General features: G+C 58.8%; 1 protein-coding gene across 1 annotated transcript in view; it reads right to left on the minus strand.

Moving 5' to 3' along the window:
- Obscn (obscurin, cytoskeletal calmodulin and titin-interacting RhoGEF) overlaps positions 1-24,338 on the minus strand; it is a 148,191-nt gene that overhangs the window by 1,968 nt on the left and 121,885 nt on the right. The window contains 30 exon segments of the mRNA XM_013015573.1: positions 7-133; positions 219-294; positions 440-663; positions 877-1,116; positions 1,331-1,415; positions 1,988-2,158; positions 2,307-2,429; positions 3,013-3,180; positions 3,263-3,373; positions 3,527-3,607; positions 4,061-5,999; positions 6,332-6,409; positions 6,782-6,827; positions 6,923-7,075; positions 7,882-7,908; positions 8,100-8,272; positions 8,616-8,693; positions 9,211-9,271; positions 9,658-9,858; positions 9,956-10,037; positions 10,223-10,391; positions 10,577-10,689; positions 11,108-11,232; positions 11,558-11,654; positions 12,432-12,572; positions 12,656-12,838; positions 14,064-14,405; positions 22,518-22,629; positions 23,739-23,868; positions 24,177-24,279. Of these exon segments, the coding sequence (XP_012871027.1) occupies positions 7-133; positions 219-294; positions 440-663; positions 877-1,116; positions 1,331-1,415; positions 1,988-2,158; positions 2,307-2,429; positions 3,013-3,180; positions 3,263-3,373; positions 3,527-3,607; positions 4,061-5,999; positions 6,332-6,409; positions 6,782-6,827; positions 6,923-7,075; positions 7,882-7,908; positions 8,100-8,272; positions 8,616-8,693; positions 9,211-9,271; positions 9,658-9,858; positions 9,956-10,037; positions 10,223-10,391; positions 10,577-10,689; positions 11,108-11,232; positions 11,558-11,654; positions 12,432-12,572; positions 12,656-12,838; positions 14,064-14,405; positions 22,518-22,629; positions 23,739-23,868; positions 24,177-24,279 (5,759 nt within the window).

Raw genomic sequence — 24,338 nt, forward strand, 5'->3', positions numbered from 1 at the left:
CGTGGCGCTCAGGAAGGACACGGCGCCCCCGGAAAGCCCCGCGTAGCAGCGGCCCAGCCGCACGCGCCCCTTGCGCAGGCCTCGCTGCAGGTCTCGCGCCCCTTCGCTGCTCACGGGGTACTCGGCGCTCAGCCTGCGCGGGCGGGGGACCCCGGTGAGGGCGGGAGGTTGTCACCTGGGTGGGTGAGGGCGGGGCGCGGGGACCCCGTGAGACTCACATGATGAAGGCCGTCACTCCGATGGCCCAGATGTCCGTCTGCGGCACCGCCCCCTGGCCGTCCAGGAGCTCGGGAGCTGCGGGGGAGCACGGGGGGGGGGTGAGCGCGGGCGCGGGGCACAGGTGATCTGCACAGCGGGTGGGTTCCGTGGCCGTGCGGGCCCTGGCGCGAGGCGGGTGGGGTGGGTGGATCTGGAGGGGCCAGGGCCTCCTGGTACGCACCCATGGTCTCCAGGTAGTCCCTGAAGTTGTCCGGGGGCGGCACCTTCTCCCGGCGGAGGCTCTGGGCGTTGCCCAGGTCCACCACCTTGAGCAGGTTGTACTCCGTCACCATCATGTTCTCAGACCGCAGGTCCAGGTGCAGAATGTGCTGGGCGTGCAGGTACTGGGTGGCACTCAGCATCTGCCACAGGTAGTCCTTCACTTCAGACTCCGAGTAGGAGGGTCTGGGGCACAGGATCTCAGGTCAGGCCCCGAAGTCGGGGGGTCGGGGCACCTTACCCACAACCGAGCCCCTGTGGGGAGGGAGTGGTGGGAAGTACCAGAGGAAGGACAGGGACACTGGGCTGGGGGAGGGGGCATCCACAGCCCCCTCCCCAGAGCTCTGCACCCATCGCTCCCCCGTCCTGGGGCTAGGGCCAGCCCAGGCCGCCAGGTACCTCTCAGCCAGGCAGGGAAGCAGCTCAGGTCCAGAACACAGCTCCAGGATGAGCACCAGGTGCCGCGGGCTGAGGTAGGCGGCATGGAGCTGGGCCAGATGGGGGTGGCGCAGCCGCTTGAGGGCCTCATACTCCCGAAGCACAGCAGTCTTGTCTTCAGGCCAGTAGGGGACAATTTTAGCAGCCAGTGCCCGCCCGCTCACCTTCTCCCGGCACTGCCGCACCACACTGAAACGCCCCCTGGGTAAGGGTGCACGGAGAAGGCATGAGCGGTCCCACACACTCGGAGAGGTGGGCCACGCTGAACAAGCAGGCAGAGGCAGGCGGGCAGAGGCAGGGCGCACTGGGCAGGTGCCTTGACCCAGCGCAGAAGGGAGGGGAAGAGTATGAAGAGCTAGCAGGGGAAATTAAGGCAGTGTCTCCACTCGCCAGCCACCCCCAGAGGCCCCTGCACCTCCTGATCTGCATCTGGAAGGCGAAGGTCTTGGTGCTGGGAAGGGGCTGCACTGGCTGCCCCCAGCCACTCTCCTCCTCAGAAGCTGTGAGAGGAGGAGTCAGTGGGGGGATCAGGGAGGGAAACACCAGCACCCTAACTCCCCAACTTCTCCCACCCTCCTTTCCCAGGCACCAGACAAATGGTCTCTTTGTAAGTCTCCCCACACCCGGCTCTCTCATTTTGTGAGGGTACGTGGATAGGAGAGCACAGAGCACAGAAGCAGGCACCATTACGTAAGTGTGTGCATCCCATGTCAGAAGACTCTCCAGGACAGACCAGGGGCAACAGTCACACCATCTGTGCTCTTCTTCACCCACATCGGATATTACTAATCAGCAGCACCCTTCCACCGAATCCAGACACAACACCCAAGGAATGTTACCACTGATTCTCAAAGGAACACTGGGAGGGCTTGTTCGCTTGGTAGAAGATCACAGGTGTGAGTCTAAGTGGAGAGGGGCTGGGGGTCTCAGGAGAGAGCAGGCTCTGACTGTTGAGTGCAAGTAGAGCTTTCTCTCTCCTAAAAGCTGTGGTCAGCCCCAGGGGCCATGGGTAGGAGGACATCTGAGCCTAATCTGCTGACCACACAAGCACATCCACTCAACAGGGGCTCACCCAGGTAGCTGGGCCCTCCGAGGACAACGTGTTCCGAGGGGCTGCTGTAGGGCCCCATTCCTGCCTTGCTGACACAGGCCGTCCGGAAGGCATACGTGCCACCCCGGGACAGCCTGCTAGTCAGATAGCAGCAGTCAGAGAGGTCGGAGGCCAGGGTGGTCCAGCTGCCACCTGGGAACACAGACATGAGTGAGAGAAGAATCCCTCCCTGAGGCCTAAGCAGGCCCCGTGTCTCCTAGGGTCCCTTGGTGCTGACCCTGTGGAGACCTGGGCCTCAGCCCCCCCTCCCAGGAATGTGGGCAAAGGGACCACGGTGTACCTTCCATGCAGCACTGCACAATGTAGGTCACGGGACCGAAGGATTCTACGGGCTTCCAGACCAGCAATACCCTGTCCACATACACCTCTCCGATGTCTGGACGTGGTGAGGCTGAGGGGCGCTCTGCAAGGGCCGCCATGGTCAGCTCCCAAGGACTCACCTCTGGCCCAGTCCTGCCCCACCCTCAGCCCCAGACCCACCCTCTCCTGGAGGGAGCACTTTCCCAAGAGTCAGTCAGACATCTGTCAGCCCATCCTCCTCCTGGGCTGGCTCAGGCACACGCAGGCCTTGTCCTGGAGGCTCAGGTCTGCTGAGCTCTGCCCCGAGTACAGGGCATGTGGGGTCAGCAGGCTGGACTCTCTGGGGTTCAGGCTGGAAAACTCAGAGCTAAACCCCAAAGCACAGAGTAATGTCTGCAATCATATCTGATTCTTTCCCGTCTGCTGGGCATTCTGCTTCCTCCAGGGCAGCACCGGGCCCCCATTCAGATCCCTCTCTCTGTAAACCTTCTGCAACACCCCAGCTCCCAGGGAGCATGCAGATACCCTGCAGTGGCCATACGACCCCTGCGATGGGAGAGCGTGTGTCAGGTAAGCCCTCTGCTCAGGCTTCTAACGTCATCTGCCTCGTGGAAGGAGACAGGGTCTCCCGGCACCCCCAGCCTTGCCTTCCCTGGTCTGACGGACCTCTGACGTAGTTCACACACCTGCCTTCCGGAGGACACCGGTGGTGGCCACCGTCCCCAGTGGGTTGCTCACACTGCATGTGTACACGCCTAGGTCCTCGGCAGTCACCACCAAGATGGTCAGCAGCTGGAAGTTCTTCAGGGTGGATGAGATGAGGAGACGGCTGCTGCTCTCCAGGAGGGCTCCGTCTGCCACAGACACAGCAAGCCTGGCTCTCCTCTTACAGGACAGCCACCCGCAGACGCCCCAGCCTCTGGGATAATGCCTTACCTTTGCTCCAGGTGGCCTGGGCAGCTGGCTGGGCCAACACCTGGCAGGCTAGCGTCACGGACTGGCCCAAGACCACAGTTTCATCAGAGAGCTCCCTTAGGAAGGAGGGTGCTGAGGGGGGACATGAGATGAGCCTTGAGGGGAGACCACCGAGTTCAGCTCCAGCCCAACCTGCTGGAGCTCTGTGACAGCTCCAGCCTGTGGCAGCTCCGAGCACCTAGGATGCTCAGAGGGGGCCCCTGGAGGCCATGGGAGCCTGCTAACCTTGGTCCCTGCCCTTCAGGCCAGACAGCCGGAAGGAAGCCAGGCCTGCCTTCTTCCTAGGGGGCTCCTCCTTCTCAGGGCCTGTAGGAAGAAGGGGTCATGATGGCGTGGTCCTTGGTAGCAACGCTTCTTCTGTACCCCCCAACTTCCAGGTCCTAGGGGAGAGGCCAGGATCCCAGGGAGTTTGTGAACACTGGGACTACACATCCCTCCCCCCTGCCAGTGGCTACGCTCACTGGGGCAGGGCATGGAGCACAGGTGTCTGGAGGCTGGGATTCATGGCCCAGAGTCTGCAGTGGGGGAGGCTCTAGGAATGAGAGGACCAGAGATCAGGAAGGACTGGGGCACCGCAGGCTCTGGGGTCCGCGGACCCCCTTCCCAGGGGTCAGCCTGAAGCTATCTGGGGCCTGGGTATTCAGTAAGCACTGAGGCGACTACCCAGGCTGCAGGGCGGGGCTAGGGGGTGTGGGCCACATTCAGCACCGGGAGGGGGAGCCCTGTGGGATCAGCAGACCACGGGAACAGGAACATCACCTTCTGGTTTGCCCTTGAGGATCCTGGAAATGTGAGCCATGGAAGCCTTCACTCTCTGGCGCAGGCCCAGCTCTGTGGGCTCCCGGTCGGCTGGCAGGTACCTGGAGGGGAACTGGAAGAGGCTGCGGGACGGGGACCACTTGCGCTTCCTGCCCATAGCGGCCTCCCCTAGAAGAGCCTCCAGGTCCTCGGGCTCCTCTGTGATCTCCAGGCCTAACTCGCTGGGCCAGGGCCATGCAGCCTCCTCTGGGAACTCCGCCAGCCCCGCCTCCCCCTCAGCCTCCGGGGAGGGCGGCTCCTGCGGTTCTGAAGGCTTTGGGACTCTCCGGAAGATCATGAACTCGAATGGGAGGTATTTAATGTCATACAGATCAGAGAGGTTGAGGTAGGCAGGGTCCACCTCAGAGATGTCCAGGGATATGGTGTCAGCTGCCTCAGCGTCACTGGACAGGTCCCGGATCTGCACCAAGGAGACCTGTCCGATTTCTTCCCACGAGGTTGGCTCTGGGGAGGTCCTCAGGGGGACCCCACTGGCCTCCCTCCGGGGAGCCCCACTGGCCGCCAGCACAGGTTCTGAGCTGGCCTGGGGCTGGGAGCTGCCAGCCCCGACCTCCTCCTGCTCTTCAGAGGACTGGGATGTGGCCCAGGCCATCCTGGCCCACAGCGGACCCTGCCCCAGCAGCCCCCCCGCATCCCCCCCAAAGGCAAAGGTGCCGTAGCCTGAGACCCCTGCGTAGCCCCCGCGGGACTCCAGGGAAAACTTGCGGGTGGTCGCTTGCTCCTGAGGCTTCGGAAGGCGGGGTGGTGAGTCTGGGGCATCCCCGGTGTCCTGCCACAAGCTCTCCGTGGCCAGGGATGGTCTGGGCTCTGGGGTCACCTTGGAGGCTGGAGAGGTGTCCTCAGGCCCTTTCTGAGAGCCCAGTCGGGGGCTTCCCTGGGCTGCTGTGGGGGCTGTCTGAGGCTGTCCTGAGAGGAAGGGCCTGCAGGGTAGGGGCCCTGCCTCCTCAAATGACCCCAGAGAGACACAGCCAGGGGGCTGTGTGGAGCAGGACCCACAGCCCTCCTGCGGGAAAGCACCAGGCTCAAGGTGACAGCCTGGTTGCCCCCGATGGCTGTCCTTGGATGCCCCCGCTTGTTGAGCAGGTCCTACGTCACCACTGACAGGCAGAAAAGGGGGCCCTGTCTCCTCAGGGTGTCCCCCACCCCGGGCAGAGGCCCCCAGGGGTGCTGAGGGTGGACAGTGTCCCTCGCTGCAGGCCTCCGAGGAGGGGCTGGTGGTGCCCGGCGGCTGACCCAGGGAGTGGCTGAGGCCAGGGGCCTCACGGGCCTTCGCGCTGGGCTGCTGCAGGCCGGCCTCGAAGGAGGGCGTCTTGGTCATGAGCATGGCCTGCTCCTCCTGGTCAGCCTCTTCCTCCAGCGCTTGGTGCTCCATCAGCGGCTCACGCAAGCCGGGCAGGGCCTTGGCAATGTACCCTCCTTTCAGCAGGTGCCTTCGCCTCGCCTGGTGTCTCCGGACCCTGGGGGATAGACTCCCGCGCTCCGACCCCTCCCCTGCCTGCTGGTAGAACAGGCTGCGGATGACACTGTGTCTGGGCACGGAGCCAGGCGACGCCGGCGGCCCCGTCCCTTGCGGCGATGTGGGTGGGCCTGCGGCTTCCACGGCCGAGCAGGCCTCGGCCTCCTCTGGCAGGCTGGAGGAGGGCCGCAGGAAGCCCCGAGGGTGCAGAAGTGGAGAGTGGGAGACCGGGGAGGGGGGCAGCGACTTGGCTCTGGCGAACGGGGCGAGCTCGTTGTCTGAGGAAGAGGTGGAGCTCGAGGAGCCGCTGGCATCCCCGCGCAGGTGCCGGGCCACGCCCAGGGACGGGCTGTCGGGTGGGCCCTGGAACAGCTCCGGGATGGAGCGCATCACCAGGATGGACTTGTAGCTCATCAAGGAGCGCTGCGGGGCAGTGAGACAAAGGGGTGACAGGCAGACACGGCAGGCCAGGGCACTGAGAGAGTGACCACTGCCCCCATCTTCTAGACCTCTAATGGGCCAAAGAGGGTCCCCAGGAACAGCTGGGACTGCACCCCAGGACAACCAGTGTCATCGACACCCACCACCCAGTGACCTTTTCATGGGTCGCACACTCAGAGGGGCCTGATCTGAAATGATACAGGCCCCCCCGGCTCCCCTCCACTCTTGGCCTAGGTGTACCTACAGTCAGTCCTCTTGGGGTCTCAGTTTCCCTTTCCTGGACCTCAGCCACTCCTGGGGTGGGCACAGCTTACCTGCCAGCGACTTCGAGCCAAAAGGAACTTGAGCTGCTTGGTGTTGATGAAGTGGGCCTCCTCGGCAGGCATGGACCTCTGGGGAGAGAGGGGAGTGGACAGTCTTACAGATGGGACACCTGGGTGCCCGGGCCCAGCTGGGCAGGGGCCCTCGGGAATTCCATCTTCTCAGACTCTGGGTCCCAGAAAAAGGGTCCTCACCTGGATGTCCATGAGGGCAGGTCAAAGGCTACAGGTCAAAAGGGACCGTTACCCTTTGCACCTGCCCTCCTGGCAATTCCTCTGTGAGGCTTTCAGATCCCTTCGCCAATGTGAATGCATGGGTGTCCTCTGAACTAGAGGACAGCAATTCTGTGCTGATGGGTCCCGTGGCCCAGACCGCCCCTGCCCCTGTTGACGTGTTTCCTTCCCTGCAGAGCATGGGATTGAACCCAAACCAGGCCTACTCACCAGGAACCAGGAGTGGGTGAGGCACTGGGAGGCACTGGGCCGGGCCCTGGAAGAAGAGGAAAGCCCAGGGCTGGGCGGTCAGAAGCCCTAGGGCAGAGGATGGCTGCCCTCCCAGCAGGGGCGGGGCAGGCGGGCACACACCCAGGAGCCCTCTGCAGTGTGGCCCTAATGAAGTCCTTCGCATCTTCAGTCAGGTGGGCAGCCATGGGGCTGCTCCAAGATACTCGCCCTTCCAGAACATTCAACAGGGTGGCACGGTCGCTCTCACCAGCAAATGGGGATGAGCAGGTCAGGCTGGAAACATGGGACAGAAGTGAACCTTAGATGAAACTTGGGTGGCGTTTCATTGTTTTTTGTGGGTTGTAACGACCATTCCCATCCAGCCCTGAAAATCAAAGTGTCAAGCTTTTCCAGAAAGACTTGGGGCTCATCTTGGTGTGGGCATCAAGACATTAAAGCCTGGGTCATCTAGGCTTATAATGGGGTGAAGATCCAGGCTTAGGATCAAGGAAGAGTTAGCCTGCAGAGGTTCCCTGCTTCGCCTGCGGTGGGGATCAAGGCTCAGTACACTGAGGAGATACTACTTGAAGGAGGGGTGTGAGCTAACCCTGACATGATATTCTGTGCTGAGGTTGAGACAGAGACCCAGGTTCATCCTGGAGTGGGCCTTCATCCAGGGTAGGGACTCAGGTCTAGAGCTGGACAGAAATCTAGGTTCAGCTTGGGTAGCAACTAGCCTTAACTTGAGGGAGTTCAGGTCCCAAATTAGGCAGAGATTCAGGGTTAGCTTAGGCTTTGCCCGAGGTTGGGACTGGAGTTCAGTCTCTCAGTTTATAGCAGCAGCAGCATCCTTGGGGCAACTATTATGAGTGCCCTTTGGACACCCCTTCCCCCACCCCTCCAACCTCAACTTAGCTCATGACAGCAAAGTATCTGTGAGAACGCTGGATTGGAACCTCCTATCAGGGCTGGCTAGTGGCCTGTTCCCAAGATAGCTGGCCCCTAGGTCATGAGTCTGATCTGGGGGTTGGCCAGCAGAACACATGGCCTTTGGGGGCCTGCAGGGAAGAAGTTGGCTTTCAAGGGCAGGGACTGCTCACCTGAGGTAGCAGACGACCCCCATGGCCCTGTAGGAACAAAACCATACACAGTGAGTCTCCCCAAGTATAGCATATAGGCAAAGGGTCTGTGTGTGCGGAAATGACGGTTTCCGAGAGGACCCTCTGGCCCCCCACTCAGCAGTCAGAGGTCTCCCCAGGAGTGGAGGGGGAGGGAGTTCCAGGGAAACTGCAGCCCTGCCAGATGCTAACCTACTCACCAGATATCAGAGCCTGGGCTCACGGGGCTCTGTTCGATGATCTCAGGGGACACAAACTCAGGAGAGCCATACTTGCTGAACTGTGGCTCTAAAGGAGTGATCTTTTGGGCAAAGCCGAAGTCACAGATCTTAATGTCTTCACGAGCAGGGTGCACCATCAGGATGTTAGGGGGCTGCCAGGCAGAGTCAGAGAGTTGGTCAAGGCCACACCTTGAGAGGGAGGGAATTTCTGGGACTTCCTAGCTCAGGGAGCACTGGGGTCCAGGAGGCCAGCATGGAGCAGCAGCAAGCCCTCAAAGCAGGCTAGGGACAGCTTGAGAAGGACCTCTCCTCCTTCAGAGTCAAACACTACCTGGTGAGAGGTTCTAGGAAGTAGTAAGCTCCCATCTTCAGTGGAAAGCAAGCCCTGTCAGGTAGCTGACACAAAGGTAGGGGCCTGCACCTTCCCAGTCCACAGACGGCAGGCTCCCACCTGCCCCCACCTTACCTGGGCTCTCAAGGTACAGGGAACAATACCTTTATGTCCAGATGGAGGACATCATGGCTGTGCAGATAGTGCAGCCCCTCCACCAGCTGCTGGATGTAGACTTTGACCTGTGGCCAAGGCAGGTGTTCAGGTGAGCCATCCGGACTTTCAAAGGCCCATGCCCAAGGCCCAAGTCCGTCCACAGTCCTGTGCCAAGGCTAGGGGCCCACTTCACACCCAACTTGCTCCAGAAGACAAGCTTTCCTCCTCACTTGGCACCCAGGCTAGGCCTCACAGAGTTTGTGGTGGGCAAAACTTTCCTGGACCCTATGTACCACAGGCCTCGGGGATTCTCCAAGGTGAAGAGTGTTTGAGAGAGTAAGAAGCAACAACCTAAGAAAAGTGGGATGTGGGGGAGAGAAGCAGCCGGGGTTCGCCCAACTGGACATGTGTAATTGGGATGGGGATAGATAGGTAAGATGGGACACAGAGATGTGAAAGAACTTGGGATGTGGACGGAGGGGATGGACATCCTGGGACCCCTGGGAGCCACAGGAAGCCTTCAATCGCAGGGTCCTGTGCCTGGGGCTCCGGGTCCAGGCCTGAGAGCAGGCCTGCAGCCGAGGCCAGAAGGGGCACAGTCACCTCAGCTTCTGTCACCACACCCTTCTTGAACAGGCGGTCCAGCAGCTCCTCGGATGAGCACCTGGGTTTGGTCAAGGAAGAGCTTCTGGGATTTGGAACCCACCTGCTTCCTGCATACCATGCCCACAGAGCAGTGACCATGACCCAGGAATGGTGGAGGCCCCTGGGGTGGCAAGTGATACCTAACCCCAAGGGGAGGGGCTGCAGACAGACCCAGGCCTCGGGCAGCGGCGTGGGGGGACTGGTATATATCCTCCACCCCAAGGACTCCCACCACAGGAAGGGAATGTGGACTCGGGAGAGGGGTGGCCAGCTGATTGGTAAGGGAGCACCGCCTCTCCAAGGGGACTTCCAGGGTCCTGTGGAACTGTCACCACCATATTCCCAGTAACCCAGGCCTGCTACCTCTCCTTGAACCCTCCTCCCCGGGGGCCAAGGGCAGGATACAACTCCAAAATGAGAATAAGAGTCTTCCGGGTCTCAAACTCGTCCAATAGTCCAGTGATCAGGGGGTGGCTGAGTGTAGCCAGAATGTCTCGCTCGCGGTAGCCCTGGGCCCTGGTTTTGCTCCGCAGAGGGATGAACTTGGCAGCACAGAGCATCTTGTTTCCTTTGTGTTGTACCCTTTTCACAAAGCCAAACACACCCCTGGGGAGGAGGGGAAGAGAGAGGGGAGCCGGCGGTGAACAAGGTGCGGATGGGAGGCCCTGGAGCCTGGGGGCGGGGGAAAGGGCTGCGGAGATACCTCCCAATCTCTTCTTTGACCTCGTAGAAGGAATGCAGCTTCCTTCGGTAGCTTTGTTTCTCTGAATCTGGCTTCCTGTCTCCTGCAGCCAAAGCATAGGAAATAGACTGCATGGACAGAGGTGACCCCCAGCCACCCCCGCTCCAGCCATGGGACTGGTGTGAACAGCTTAGGGTGGCCCGTAGGATATTAGTCTAGGTACCACCATGTGGGGGGGGGAGGGTATGGCCCCTTGCTAGGACCTGGAAAGGGCCACATCTCTCTCACCCTCACAAACCAGAAGCTCTGCCTTGCACAGCACCTGTCCACCAGCATTTTGGGCAAGACAGGTATAGATGCCAGCATCGTGCTGAGACACATCCTTCAGCACCAGGGAATACACGGCTCCATCCTGCTGCTGGCTGAGCCGGGTGCTGTCCACCAGCTGGACACTGTCCTGGAGGCACAGGACAGGCCATGTTGCCATCACCCCGAGCCCACCCTACCCTTCCAGCCCAACCAGCCCAGAGCAAATGTGCGACAATGCAGGAGTGTCAGCTGCAGACCACCCCCTCCCCTTGCGGGAGCTGCCGTCTGCGGGCAAGCCCTCTCCCATCCCACCTGTCCTGGGCCTGCGCCTACCTTGTACCAGGTTACTGTGGGCTGCGGGTTGCCCTCAATAACAGCCTCAAACTGTGCGGTGTCCCCTGCCTGTACCTGCACATCCTCAATGGTGACCTGCATGGACGGCGGGCCTGGAAGAGGTAAGGGGAAGCCCTTGGGGAGGCCCTCCCGGCTGAACGCACCGTGCAGGCCTGGTCCTGAGGTTTTCCCCAAGGCCACAGACCAACCTCCTGCCTAAGAGACTGTCCACCTCCTGTTTGCCAAGGCCCCTGGTGGAAAGTATTTCCACCCACCCACTGTCCCTTCAGCTGAGACTTCAGGGGGCCAAGCAGTTCTGGATAGTCGGGCAGACTGAAGGGGACCACGGCTCTTACTCTTCAGAGTGACCAGCAGACACTGAGTCTGCCACTGGCATTCCCCCTGGAGGAGGGTTCCTGCTTCTCCAAGGGGAGCGTGGGCCGAGGCATGCTGGGTGGCATGAGCTAGTTTCTCACGCAAACAGTTCCCATGCTGGACACATACACGCCCAGCAGCGGGCCACCCCCGTACTTGCAGCACTAGCATCTGTGGCCTGGTACAAGTATGTCCTCTGTGTGGTCTCCACAACCATGTGGCTGTGCACGTCCCAGAGCCGCTGCCCTGTACCTGCTCCGGACCAGCCCGGGCCCTCCACCCTGGAATCACAGCAAGGAGAGCCTTGGTTCAGCAGAGGCAGGTGGAGGCCAGCCCTGAACTTCACGTGTAGCTGCGTCTCTTGATAAGATGAGGTCCTTACCCAACCCAATTTGTGGAGCCTGGGGCAAAAACTATGCAACAAGCTATGCAGACAGAAGGAGGGACATCTCTCACCCGAGAGTTGGCTCTCTCCTGGCCCCTCCTGCCAGTGTGGGCTGTGGGCTGGCAAGGAGTACACTGACAGACTCCCTGAGGCCACAGGGCCAGAGCAGGCATGCGCTGCCCTGCCCATCCCTGATAACCCAGCCAGCTGGGGAAGGTTACCGAATGGGCACGGTCCGCTCCTGGGTCCCAGCAGAGGCTACTGTCTCCCGCTCCAGGTCTTCATGGGGGAGAAGCCGTGGGACCTTTTGAGTTTCAGCTGGAGGGAGACAAGAAGCCTGGTGAGGACCTGTGTGGTGCTCATTGTGTGGGTCCCCGCAGGTCTCCCCATCACCAGGCGGGGTGGAGGAGACCGTGGCTAAGGGAAGCTCCAAGTCCCAGCACCTTGCTGAGAACCAGGCAGGGTCCGCATATTCAGACTCGTGGCTCAGCAGACAGCAGGCCAGCGATGTATGCTAGCCACACTGCGGAGGCCAGATGCCAGGACTTCCCTGTTCTCCCGTCACAGTGCTCCTATCTGACAGCCGGGCTGGCACTGGGAAGAGCAGCCCCTGCCCTCCAGGCCACCCCTGGAGAGCATCCCGGAAAAAACCATGATCATGTTGACGATCTCAGTGCTATGAGAGCCAAGAGGCTTCCACAGGACTGATGTGAGGGCAGAACACAGAACGACGGACATCAAGCACAGATGCCCAGAGACGGCAGTGTAGGGCCCCACGGAGAACAGGAAGGCCCTTGACCCAACTCTACCCAGCAGACTCCGAGAAGAGAGAAAACACACTACACTGATTAGAAAAGGTGGGCTGGGGGTGGCAGCAGACAGATGGTGCATCCAAGGAACCTGAAGCCACAGGCATGAGAGCAGCCCCGACCCCTGCTGCCTGATGAAAACGGCAGTGACTGCGGCCAGGCGTCCACGCGTGGTCTGCAGGCTGGGGTGGGCTCTGGAGAGGCAGGCGCACTCCTGATCCCCAGTCAGTGGTCAGGACCAGGGGTGGACAGCGTCCTCTGCAGACAGGGCCGGAGTGAGGCTGACCTCGCAGTGGATCTGTGGCCAACTGGGGAACCTCTCGGTCCCTGTGTTCTTCCCCAGCCCCATCCACAGCGTACAGCTCACTGTCTCCCGCATCGTCTGCACCCTGCCCTCCTGGGGTTCTCCCTGCCTTGGTCACCTTTCCTAAGGGAGCGTCATGCTGTGCTGTTCCCTGGTGTCTCCACACCATCGTAAAGAGGCTCTCCTGACTGATCTTCCTTCGCTACCCTCATGCTGTCGCCTGAGGACGCCATCAGGTGAGTGTGGACCTGGGGCTGCAATGTTCTCCCCGAAGACCTCGAAGGGCCTCCGCCACTGTGAGCCCCAAGTACAGCTGCCCATGCTGCTGCTGGCCACCCCCCACTCCAGGCCACAGTGTTTGGGGAAATGGGTAGTGGGCCCCTTTCCTCCTGCAGGGCAGGGGGTCCTTTCTAGGGTTTGTTTCCCATGCCTACATGCACAGAAGCTCAAAAGCCCTGGCAGATGCAGGTTTCTCTCCATCTGGGTCTAGTTTGGGGGCACAGGAATGTCCTCTGGCTCTGACTTTGCCCATGATTGCCTAGTCTCCTCATCACGGAGTTGGGGGAACATGAGGCTTGGGCCCCAAACATGGCAGTCTGCCCTTGTCTGTCATCACAGGCAGTGCCAGAAAGCTCATGCCTGCAGGGCGTGGAAGGACATAAGTAGGCTCTCATTTTTACCCTTGCTTGGCTACAGTCCAGTCACTTCAGTGGCTGAGCAGACATGCTCCATGTGGCTGGCCTGCCTCGTCGACTGAAGCCCTCAAGACCTTGCACGGCAGCACCAGCTGTTTCCCTTTGCTCACCCGGTCTCACTTAAGTCTCTGTTGGCCTCACTACCCAGCCCTGCCGGTCTCAGCACCTGTGTCGCAGGACATGGCTCCTCCCAGCGCTCAGCCTCAACTCTGGCCCTGTCCGTGGAGGGCTCAGAGAGTTAACCATTCCTGGACCACCAGGTGGGGAGCAGGGGGTACCTCTCAGGTGCCCACCCTGGTCTGCAGGAAGGGTCTGGATGCATAGCTGCAATCCTTGCAACTGAATCTGCATTAGGCAGCAGGACCCAGAGGAGCTGTCCCCTACCTGGAGCCTCAGTTTCCCCCAAATGTACCCTCTGTCCTTAGGGAGACATTCACTCAAGTACTCCATATTAGGAGCACCTTACCCACCTAAAGGAAGAGTCTTGGGTCACAGTGGAGTATCCTATGGGGAGAAGCATCCTAATTCAATCTTACTCTATCCCTCCCCCTCCCTCTCCATCCTCCTTCCCATCTTCCTCCACTCTTCCTTCCACCTGTCCTCCACTTCTTCTCCTTCCTCCTCCACTCTCGCTTCTTTCTTTCTCCCTCCATTGATAAGAATGGGGTAACCAAGCTGGCCAAGGACCAACATAGGAGGCTCCTGGATCTTGAGAAAGACTTATAGTGGGAAGATCCTTCCAGAGCCCATCCTGTCCCAAATCCACACATGGGATGTTGAGGCCAAATGGGGGTGGGTTTCCCCCAGGGTGCACAGTTCATGAGCCATCAAGACTCCAAATCAAGGTCCCAGTGCACTTATAGCTCACGCCCGCTCACGCCCGCTCTCGTGGGATGCGTTGGCTCTTGTCATGCCTTACCGGCTGCAGCTGAGGTTGCGGTGCCCGGGGGTGGGGGGGTGGCCTCCTGGAGCGTGGTGCCCGGGGGTGGGGGGGTGGCCTCCTGGAGCGCGGTGCCCGGGGGTGAGGGGGTGGCCTCCTGGAGCGTGGTGCCCGGGGGTGGGGGGGTGGCCTCCTGGAGCGTGGTGCCCGGGGGTGGGGGGGTGGCCTCCTGGAGCGTGGTAGACCCTCCTGAAAGGGCACCAGCGAAGTCTTCCACTGAGGGGCCCAGAGACCCAGGGCCCAGCAGTTTCTGAAGGACAGATAGGACTTTCTGGTCTACTCCATCCAGGGCTGGCTGGGCAGGCTCCTCCAGGGTGGTATCTGTGAAGAGGTGGGTTATCACAAATAGGGTAAGGCAGGGAGGGAGAGGGTTCTGAAAGAGAGTGTCAAGGCAGGGGTCCCCATCCCAGTCCTCAAAGATTGCCTAGGTGTAATCCTAGCTAATCAGGAGGCTGAGATCTGAGGATCACAGTTCAAAGCCAGACTGGGCAGGAACATCTATGAGACTCTTATCCCCAATTAACCACCAGAAAACCAGAAGTGGTGCTGCGGCTCAAGTGGTAGAGTGCTTGCCTGGAGCCCAGAGTTCAAGACCCATGACCGATGGGGGGGTGAAGATTGCCTACGTGTGCTGATCCTGCTGACACCCCTAGCTATTTCACCCCCCATCTGCTCCTCACTCAGGAGACTATTCAAAGAAATAGGAGCCCCAAGACCCATGCTGGGGCAGCTGCTTCCTCTGCCTGGAGGAGAGCTCAGGCCCAACCCTACCCCCCGACACTTCAGAGGCAGCAGGCCTCCACCGCCACGCTGTGTGCACCCTCCATCCCCAGGTTGGTTTTCCTCAAGGCTGACTCTAGATCCTAGGGTGCTGGACTGCACAATATCAAGGGCTAGGGTGTCTCGGTGGCCACAGCCATGGCCTTTCCTAAGGACAGGTCCACCTCCCAGACGGCCCCAGTGCCCACCCACCCCTACCTAAGCAGAAACACCCTACTGTCCACCCGCAGTCCAGCCAGGCCCAGCAGCCTTCCCCTGGCCCTTCTCTCAGCCTCCACCTGCCCCTCCCATGCCTTCTAGGTTCCTCCTAGCATGGCTCCTGCCCTTGTCTCAGGCAGGCTCTTCCAGACCTGCTTACTAACCCCTGAGCTGTCTCACTTAAGTGTCCCAGAATGTGGCAACATGACCAATCCATCATCATTAAGTTCCTTTCCAGAACCTTCCCCACTCCAACCCTCCTCAGGCCCTGCTGGTAATGATCTCCTGCCCCAAACTGGACAGGCAGCCATCCTTCCTTTCCCACCCTAAGATGTCAGCAGTATCCCAAGGCAAGCCTTGTGCTGGAGGTCCGTGGAGCCCTGTCCCCAGCAGCAGCAGGGACCATGGCATTGCCAGGAGCATCTCTGCTGTAGAAGCCAATCTCTGGATGCCAGGTGCTCCGGCCGGTCACACGTGTGACTCCCCAAAGCCCACCTGGTCTACAGCAAACTGTCCAGGGCTCAGAAAGAGCTGCTCAGGCCCCTAGAAGTCCAGAATGACTGTTAGTGACTACCTTGGCCAACCCATGTGTCCCCGGGGTCTGCTCCCACAGCTTGTATGTGGACAAATTAGGTCTATGTGCGGCCACAAGTTTACCCAGAGCCTCAGAAAGGCTGGGATGGGACATATGGGTGCTTCACTGGGGAAGGAGAGTGGTACATGGCCCCAGTGTGACCTTGGAATCAAGGAATGGGGGTGACTGGCTAAAGCCCACCCAGGGCTACAGCTGGAGGGGACCTTGAGAAGCCCGGTGCAAAAGCAAGAAGGAGCAGAGAAGAGCAGCAGGGAGATTTTTATTGTTTCTATCAGAGCCAAGATATGGGGTGTCTTCCCAAATGCAGAGCCTTTGTCCACCTTGTGGAGAAGATCCCAGAAGATCTTCAGAGCTGGTGATGGGGGCCACACACGCCTTGGATGTGGTCCAGGGAAAATCTCTCATGAGTCTTGGGTCACAGTCTCCCAACCTACAGGACAGGCCTGGCAACTGTGACCCACAGTGAGAAGTCAGATGCCCTGATTTATGTTGTGTGTGGCCCTGACAGGCCAGGAAGAAGCTGCTCCTTGCCAAGGCTCGTTTGAGGTGACTGAACACTTTCCAACGTTATGGGGCTCTGTCCAGTCCTCCCAGCTGAAGATCAGATCCAGTGAGGTAGAAGGACAGGCGGTGGGCTGGCTCATGCTCATACTTGTTGATCAGCAAGGGTGTCAGCAGTCCTAGCGCACATTCCAAGGTGAGCTGGGAGTTTCCTGAGGTCAGATGAGAGTGCCCAGCAGGGCTACAAGCAGCTTCCCTCCCTGCTGTCCCCACGTCACAATGGCAGCAAATAAAGAGTATCTGGCTCTGAGCGTCTCACCAGCTGGTGCAGCCTCAGCTCTGGGAGGGGCCAGGAGCCTCATCCTCATCCGGGCAGATGTGCAGAGTGACTGTCTCTCCCACAGTCCCAAAGCCAACCATCTGGGTGGAAACCTCCGTTTTGAAGCTACTCTGGCCACTGTCTGCAGAGCGCTGGAGCTGGGCACAGAAGGATGCGGCCCAGGGGTTGCTGCTCACAGGCTCTTGGGCCTCTCGCACAAGGAAGGAGGCACTCTCTGGGCTGCAAACCTGGGGTCCCAACCTGAAGAAGCCAGGTGGGCGCTGATGGCCCCGTGGATGCCCCACGCTGAGCAGGACGGGCTGCCCCACCGTCGGCTCAGTAATCTCTCTCTGGAGCACGGAGACCTCACAGGGTGGATCGTCAGGAATGTGGGGCACAGAGTCCTCACAGCCAAAGTTCTCCCCTTCCTGGGGCACATAATCTTCTAGATCAGCCAGGGTTAGCACACGGCCATTATGTGTGAGAATTTTGGGGTCACGGCTCCCAAGGCCGCCGGTGTCCTGGGGTTCCTCTGTCACAACGGTGCTTCCGTCCCCATCACTCTCCCCCGCCATCTCCTCGGCGCTCACCTCCTCTGGCTCAGGGCTGGCAGAGCTCCCAGTGTGCACACAGAAAAACAGAGGCTCACTGACGCATGCTGTAGCTGTGCCCTGAGCTCCAGACTCCTGGTCCAGTCGCTTGTTGTTGGAGTTATTGGTGTTGGGATCCTCCCCAGGGGTCCCTCTAGGTAGTGTGAAGAGCAGCTCCCCTAAGCTGCCAGGGCTCTCTCTGACAGGAGACGCGCCCGGTGATCCTGTCTTCTTCACTCGGACTTCAATGGTCTCCTCAACCTCCAGCCACTCAGGCCGGGGCCCAGCACCACTGGGATGAGCTGGAGAGAGGGCCTCAGCCTCTGTCACAAACAGTGTGGGTACAGCAGGCCTCCGGTCGGGCTCCACTTTGAGTGTGCGGGGCTGGCTGGACCTCGGTGGGTACAACAGCTCGGCAGCCAGCTGGCCTGGCCTTGGAGGGCTGGCAGAGCGGCGGGAAGGCGAGCAGGAGGGGGATTTGCCAGGGGACCGATGTCGGCCACGAGGACTCTTCACCACGGTGGTGATGGTCTCCTCTCTGGTAGGGGGAGAGGGCCCAAGAGGAGGTGGGTACAGAGACCCGCAGCCTCACCATGCCATCAGCATATGCCAGTTAGTGCGTGTGCGTGAGTAGGAGGGGGAATGAGAGTGCGCAAACTCCTACACATGCTCTCGAACCCAGTTTGCACCACCTCCAATCCAAAACTTGAAGAAACAAAGCACAAAGTTGCATGGGACTAGCTTCAGACTCTACACGGGATCTTAAAAGAACAGTCCAGGTATTTGGAAGGCCCATGCCACATCACACAGACAGGCATCTCCAAAAACCAGGTAAGGTCCAGAATATAATGTTTCCCTGTGCCAATCTCTCCTCATCGAACCCAGGAGCAGGCTTTGTGCTGTGTTCTGTGGGGGAGGGTGCACTGGGCAGTTCTCACTGGGTACGGCTAAGGACAGCTGCAGAGCTGGTGTAACAGCAGCATGCACAGGCTAAGTGCAGGCCAGAGCCAGTTTAACCTGCAGCCTCTGCTCCTGGCCTCTCGGGTGAAGGTGTGAGGCTAGTGAGGCTCCGGCCAGGCTGAAGGGTAAACCTAAGCTGGACAGCTAGCTCCAGACTTGCATTGGCTGTCACAGGGCATGTGACTGAGACAGGCCCTTTCCTTTCTGGGTTTCATCTTCCAAAATAGGACTAGAATGTCTGGGAAGAAGCAGGATGCAGCGCCAGGTACGTGAGGGTAGATGTTAGTTATATCCAGAGACTCTGCAAGCTTTCTCGTCTGACAGCCTGTGAGTGTTCTACTTTTCTCACAGATCTGAGCAGAGGGGGAGAGAATGGCTCTATACTTCCTCAGGGCCAAGTCAGAAACACATTAGCCACCCAGGTCCTCCTCGAAAGCGACCAGCAGGCGCAAGAACAAACCGACAAGACACAGGCTCCACTGTCCTAACCTTCCCTCAGGGTCAGGCAGAGGGGGCTGGAGACACATGGCGGCTGTGTGGTGCTGTCCCCAGGTGTGGACTGCACCTGAGACATCCCTCTCTCTTGTCTATTCTTTTGCTTAATTTGGGGCTTCATCTAGAAGCAGTTGCTCCCAAGAACAGGTCACAGACATGTGACCTTTGGAATGCTCAAGATCTCTGTCCTCATCTGGTAAAAAAGAAATGTTCCACTCCACCTAGCATTGAAACTCAGGCCTCCAACCTGGGCCTGCAGCTAAGTCAGAGCCTTCTCCAACGCCGGTGCCACTTGTTACCTAATGCCCTAGTCTGCCGTGAGGGCAGGGCTGGGTCGTGCTAGGCAACTGGTCACTCCAGCATCTTCCCTCTGCGGCGTCCATGAGGACACACGGGTCACCCCCCGGGCTCCTGAGTGGTCTGTCCCCATGCTGTTTCCTCAAAACTCAGACTGGAGTTACACTAGCATATTTCAAGTGCTCAAAACAAACATGTAGCTACTGTCTGCTACATGGGGCAGTGAAGATACATTATTCCTACCACCACAACTTCTGCTGGATAACACGGCCCCAGATGCTCCAGGCAGACAGGGGCAGAGTTATGTCTCCGGCCTATGGAGGAGACATTCTCAGCCTAACTTGTGGCAATCGGGATCCAGGCCCTGAGCGAGCAGAACAAAGTTGCTCTACTGGGGAAAGGGAGCTGTGGGTAAGGCATGGAGACCCTAGAAAAGATGTGAAGTGTGGGAAGCCAGTGGCATAGGAAAAGTGGCCGCCCAGGTGTCTGCAAGAATCTGCAAGGGGCATGCAAAGGCCACGTGTGCAGGCAGCCAAGCAAGCAGGTGGCCAGGAGACACAGGCAAGAGCTCGGCAGGTCCAAGTTAGTGGCATGCGGGCACACTGCAGTCAGAAGGAAGGTTAGAAACACGCCTGCACTTACATGATGACGGTTTTCTTGGGGACTTTAGTCTCCTGCTCAGTGACTACAAAGAAAACAGTCGGAACAGCAAGGGTTACCTTCCAGCCAGTGCCAGGGTGGGGTAGGGGGAGACTGACCACCTGAATGGCATGGCAGTGTGGAAATCTGCTCAGCTTAGGAGTCTGGCTAAGTTCTGCCTGGCAGTGTTTCTCTGGCAGACCCGCTCGGCTTGGAGTGCTAGGCCTCCTTCATCTTTGGAAAGGAGGTGACGAAGTCTGTGTGTGGCAATAATGCATCACACAGGAGGAGAAGAGCTGGGATGCCTGTTGGGAGCACAGGTCCTCCCTCAGCTCATGGGTCGGCTTGCCCTGGAAACTTGTCAAGCATCTGGTCCCCATCTCAGACACAGAAACACTTCCTAAGCACCAGCAGCCACACTGGAACTGGATGCTGATGTCTTTTTCAGCCCAAATCCTAAAAGCCAAAAGATGTGGGGCACTGGAGGCCTAAAAATGCATGTTTGAGCTCATGGTACGAGGTCACAGCTGTCCTGCCAAAAGCAGCCCCCACAGGGCACCCGAGAAGGGTCTTGACCTCTGCATGAGAAGAGCAAGCTGTCTTCCTACAGGAGTACTCACAGCCCACAACCTCGGTGGCCTCTCTTGCTTGTCCCGAGCCAGCAGGACCCACCTTACTGGGGGAGGACCAGAGGTGTGGACAGGATGGGGCTCACCTGGGAGCGGGGCACCTGCCTGGCCACAGGCCACAGGCAGCTTCTACCAGTACCCTCGCATCTCATCGGCCTTCTATCAGACCTTATGGGGAAAACTGAGCTGGAGGCCCAGAGCACTTCGCCTGTGTCACTTCCTGCCTTGCTACACCATCACATCAATAGGCTTTCTCTTAGGTAGAATTTTAAACGTGTCTCAGATGAAGTGCACTAAAGAACTAAAGTACTTGCTGTGCTTGTGCATTTGGAAGATACCATTCCTGTGTGTGTGCATATACATGCATATATCTTGCAAATATACGCAAGTGCATGCAGGTGCATACATGTATATATGTAGGTATATGCACATGTGTGTACTCACACATGTGCATGCATATGTGTTTGTGCAGGCTTCTTTCTAGGGAGGGATGACCATGGAGAGAGGAAGACTGGCACTCAGCCATAAAGCTCCATGGATCCCAGAGATAGCCAGCATTTTCACCACTTTCAAGAAACAGAATGATGAGAAAGCTCAGGACGTCTTCCTCTGTCCTTCCCAACAGGCTCCCCCTTTCTAGCTTTGGGGACGGTAGACAGGACGCTCTGGGCTGCCAAATCCCTAGCACCTTCATCCACGGTCCTCAGCTGCCGATGACCAGCTGTGGGCCTGAGTGAGTACTGGCAAGTACAGGAGGGGTGCAGCTGTGCAAAGCAGGGCTCCTGCCTGGTGCAATTCACAAGCCAGAGGGCAACGCCCTCCCAGCAAGGCCTGCCGGGCCGGCAGAGCCACAGGGTTAAGAAGAAGCGGCAGGACAGGAGTTAGGAAGCGGGGAGGCATTGGGCTCCAACTCCAGGTCTTCAAGAACCAGCCTCTTGCCTCACCAGAGTATCAACGACGCAGCTGGCACTGGTGGGCCCCAAGGCCTGCTCTCCAACGCTGCCCCCCTCCTCTGTGCCCAGAAAGAGACTCCTTGTGATAACCAAGTGAACGACAGTAGAAGATGCTCTGTCCCCAACCATGAGATGTGGACGTGCCGGTGGCGGCAGAAGCAGCTGCACATAGTGTATGGTCACCCAGCGGTGGGGCCCACGGGTACCATGGGGCCTTTGGGGACACAAATCAGACACGGGAGACTATCAGTAGAAAGGGACTTGGCCAGTATCTGTGGCCCTGTCAGGGACAGGGCGAAAGGACCTCTGTCTGTTGAGGAACAAGTCTCCGTGAGAACTATGGACTGCATTACAGGTCCCAAGGCTGAGCTCCGGGGCTCCAAGGGCCTGAGTTCTGGAAAGGTCTTCAGAGGGAGAGAGCTCAGGGATTCAACCTCAAAGGGATGGTTTCCAGTGGCCAAACACCACAGTGGCCAGCTGTTAGGCCTCGAGGGTGTCAACTCTACTCCATTCTATTGTGGGAGTGGGCCCAGCCTCTGCTCGAAGACCCCAAGAGAAGAGAAGTTTTCCAGCAGCCCCTTCCAGGTGCACAACTGCAACTGGGAAGCACAGGAAGTTCTCCCATTGCCTCCTTCTCCGTCCTGACTGGCTGAGCCAGCTGGAACCTTGCAGGAGAAACATGTCATAACCTCTGTCCCCTTCTGTCCCCAGTGTGGCTTATTCTGAAGCCTAGTTTCCTCCCAGGGGCCCAGCAATCGACCCAAGTTAGGCCAGGGACACTAAACAAATGATCTGACCTCTACAGGGCCACGCCCAGCCTGGAGCAGGGAACCGGGAATACCTGCTGCATGCCACAAAAGTCTCCTGCCACCCACTCTTTTTTTGGGCCAGTGCTGGGGCTTGAACTCAGGGCCTTTTGATCTTGGCTTTTTCACTCCAAGTTGGCACTATACTACCTCCATGTCCAGCTTTTGGTAGTTAACTGGAGATAAAAGTTTCATGGACTTCTCTGCCTGGGCTGGCTTTGAATTGTGATCCTCAGATCTCAGCCTCCTAAGTAGCTAGGGTTCCAGCCTGAGGCACCAACCTCCAGTCACCTGCACAGGGCCTCCCTGATCCCTAGCAGTAAGGCTGAGGTGTGGTCTTCGTGCACATTTCCTGCTGTGCAGAGCATGGAGCAGGGCTCTAGGATCCTCTGCCCACCCAAGGCTGCTTCTCCAGTCTTCACAGCAGGCTCGTGGTATGGGCTCCGCCAGACTACACATGGACAGAGAATGCCTTGCAGCTGCCTTCTCTGGCCCCTCCCCCACCCTTCCAGCCACAGCCCTTCCTTCCCTGAGATGCCAACCCTGGCCCCTCAAGGAAGCACATCCTGCTTGGAGGGGTGATGGTTTCAGCTTCACTGGGCTCCGCTCAAGCCCACGGAGAGTGCAACCCAAGGCATAAGACTTAGTAAGCCCAGCACGGCAGGACCTACCTTCCACAGCAGCCATGAGCTGCTCCCGGTGGCGCTGGTCTTGGGCCCTCAGTGCAGGGCTCTGCATGTACAGCTCTCCGCCACCACGCGTTGAGCCCAGTCGATTTACCAGCTGCAAAATGGATGGCAGAGGTCCTCTGAGAATCTAGGGCTCCCCAGAGGGGTCTGGCTATGCTGCTGGGGTCACTCCGGTGGCCAGGAGCATGGAGTTCTCACCCTGACTGTGTCTCCCGCAGGGCAAAGGGGTCTCTGCCCAGCTATGATATTCATACAAGGTCTCTATAATGATGGAGCTTCTCTCTGCCTGCCCCACCCAATCTGGTTACTGGCCTTGGGGAGCAGAGCATGTGAGTACATAGTGAGAATCTTTTTTTTTTTTTAAACCAGTCCTGGGGCTTGAAGTCTGGGCCTGGGTGCTGTCTCTGAGCTTTTGTGCTCAATGCTAGTGCTCTACCACCTGAGCTACAACTCCACTTCTGGCTTTTTTGGTAGTTTTAGTGGAGATAAGAATCCTGTGGACATTCTTGTCTGGGTTGGCTTTGAACCTTGGTCCTTAGATCTTAGCCTCCTGAATAGCTAGGATTACAGGGGTGAGCCACTGGTACTTGGCTAATAGTGAGAATCTGACTGGGAGTGAAAGCATTGCACGTGGCCGTGAACATCCGAATCTTCAGTTAGATCCAGAGCTAATGTTGGAGCTCCTGCTCCCTAGCAGACTTCCCTGTGGAGCAGGCTCCTTTAGTTCACAAAGAAGCCACACAGATAAGAACCCCAGGAGAGCCAGACAGAAGCCAGAGTCAGGGGCTTTAGGGACATCCACAGTGAGCATGACCTACTTAGGATCACCGTAAGGAAAGGCAGGGCTTCAGAGGCCCAGAGGACTCTGACTGGCTCCAACCACAGACTTGTGGATGCAGACTCTAGGAGCAGAGGGTAACACTGCTATGTGTCAGGCCAAAGTCCTGTGCTGGGCAACATCACTACATCTCTACACACGTGAGGAAAGACCAGGTCAGTACCAGGTCTTCCCCTGGAGGTAAAGACCAGGTGTCAATCCCAAGATGGTGGCAAGGGGTCAGTTGGTGGGGACCTGACCTGATGTGAAGAGGAAGCCACAGGTAGAGATGGGCAAGGCCCGTGCATGGGGGTGTGGTGGCTGAAGGTGAAGGGTGACACGGAGGATGGCTGGTGAGGAGGAGTGTCCCTCCCCACACACCTTACCTCACACTCATAGTGCCCCAGGTCCTCCTTCGTGGCTGTCCGGATCACCAGCACCAGCACACCACTACGGGGCTCACTCAGCATTCGGTACTTGCTGCCAGGGGTCAGCGGGGCCCCGTCCTTGTACCACCTGGAACAGGCGCCAGAGAGACAGGGATTGGGCCACCCTCTGCTAGGTGCTCAGCGCCTTTGCTCATCTGGGGCACCCTGTGCTGGGAACCCACTCCGGTGTGCTATCCCCAGATTCCATTGTCCTCAACCCGCCCGCCCTTGGGAAGTCAGAGGACCCGGCCTGGCCGTGTCCTCCGGGGTACCCCATGTCTAGCATGAGTCTTGGCCCCATAATGTCCATTCTCTTTGTCCCAGCCTGAGCCTGACCAAGGGACTGTGCTACCCAGCCCTTGCACCTCAGACAGAGGCTGCAGTCCCAGGCCTCACCTGATCTGAGGGTATGGGGCACCTTCCACGGTGCAAGTGATCTGTGCATCCTCTCCCTCCACAAAGGGAGAGGCCCGGACCTTGTTCACAAACCGTGGGGGAACTGCAGGGTGAGGGAAAGACCAAGAATCATAAAGAGACATAGATAGCCAGAGACAGACC

The sequence above is a fragment of the Dipodomys ordii genome, unplaced genomic scaffold (assembly GCF_000151885.1).
Source record: "Dipodomys ordii isolate 6190 unplaced genomic scaffold, Dord_2.0 Scaffold27, whole genome shotgun sequence".
NCBI lineage: Eukaryota > Metazoa > Chordata > Mammalia > Rodentia > Heteromyidae > Dipodomys > Dipodomys ordii.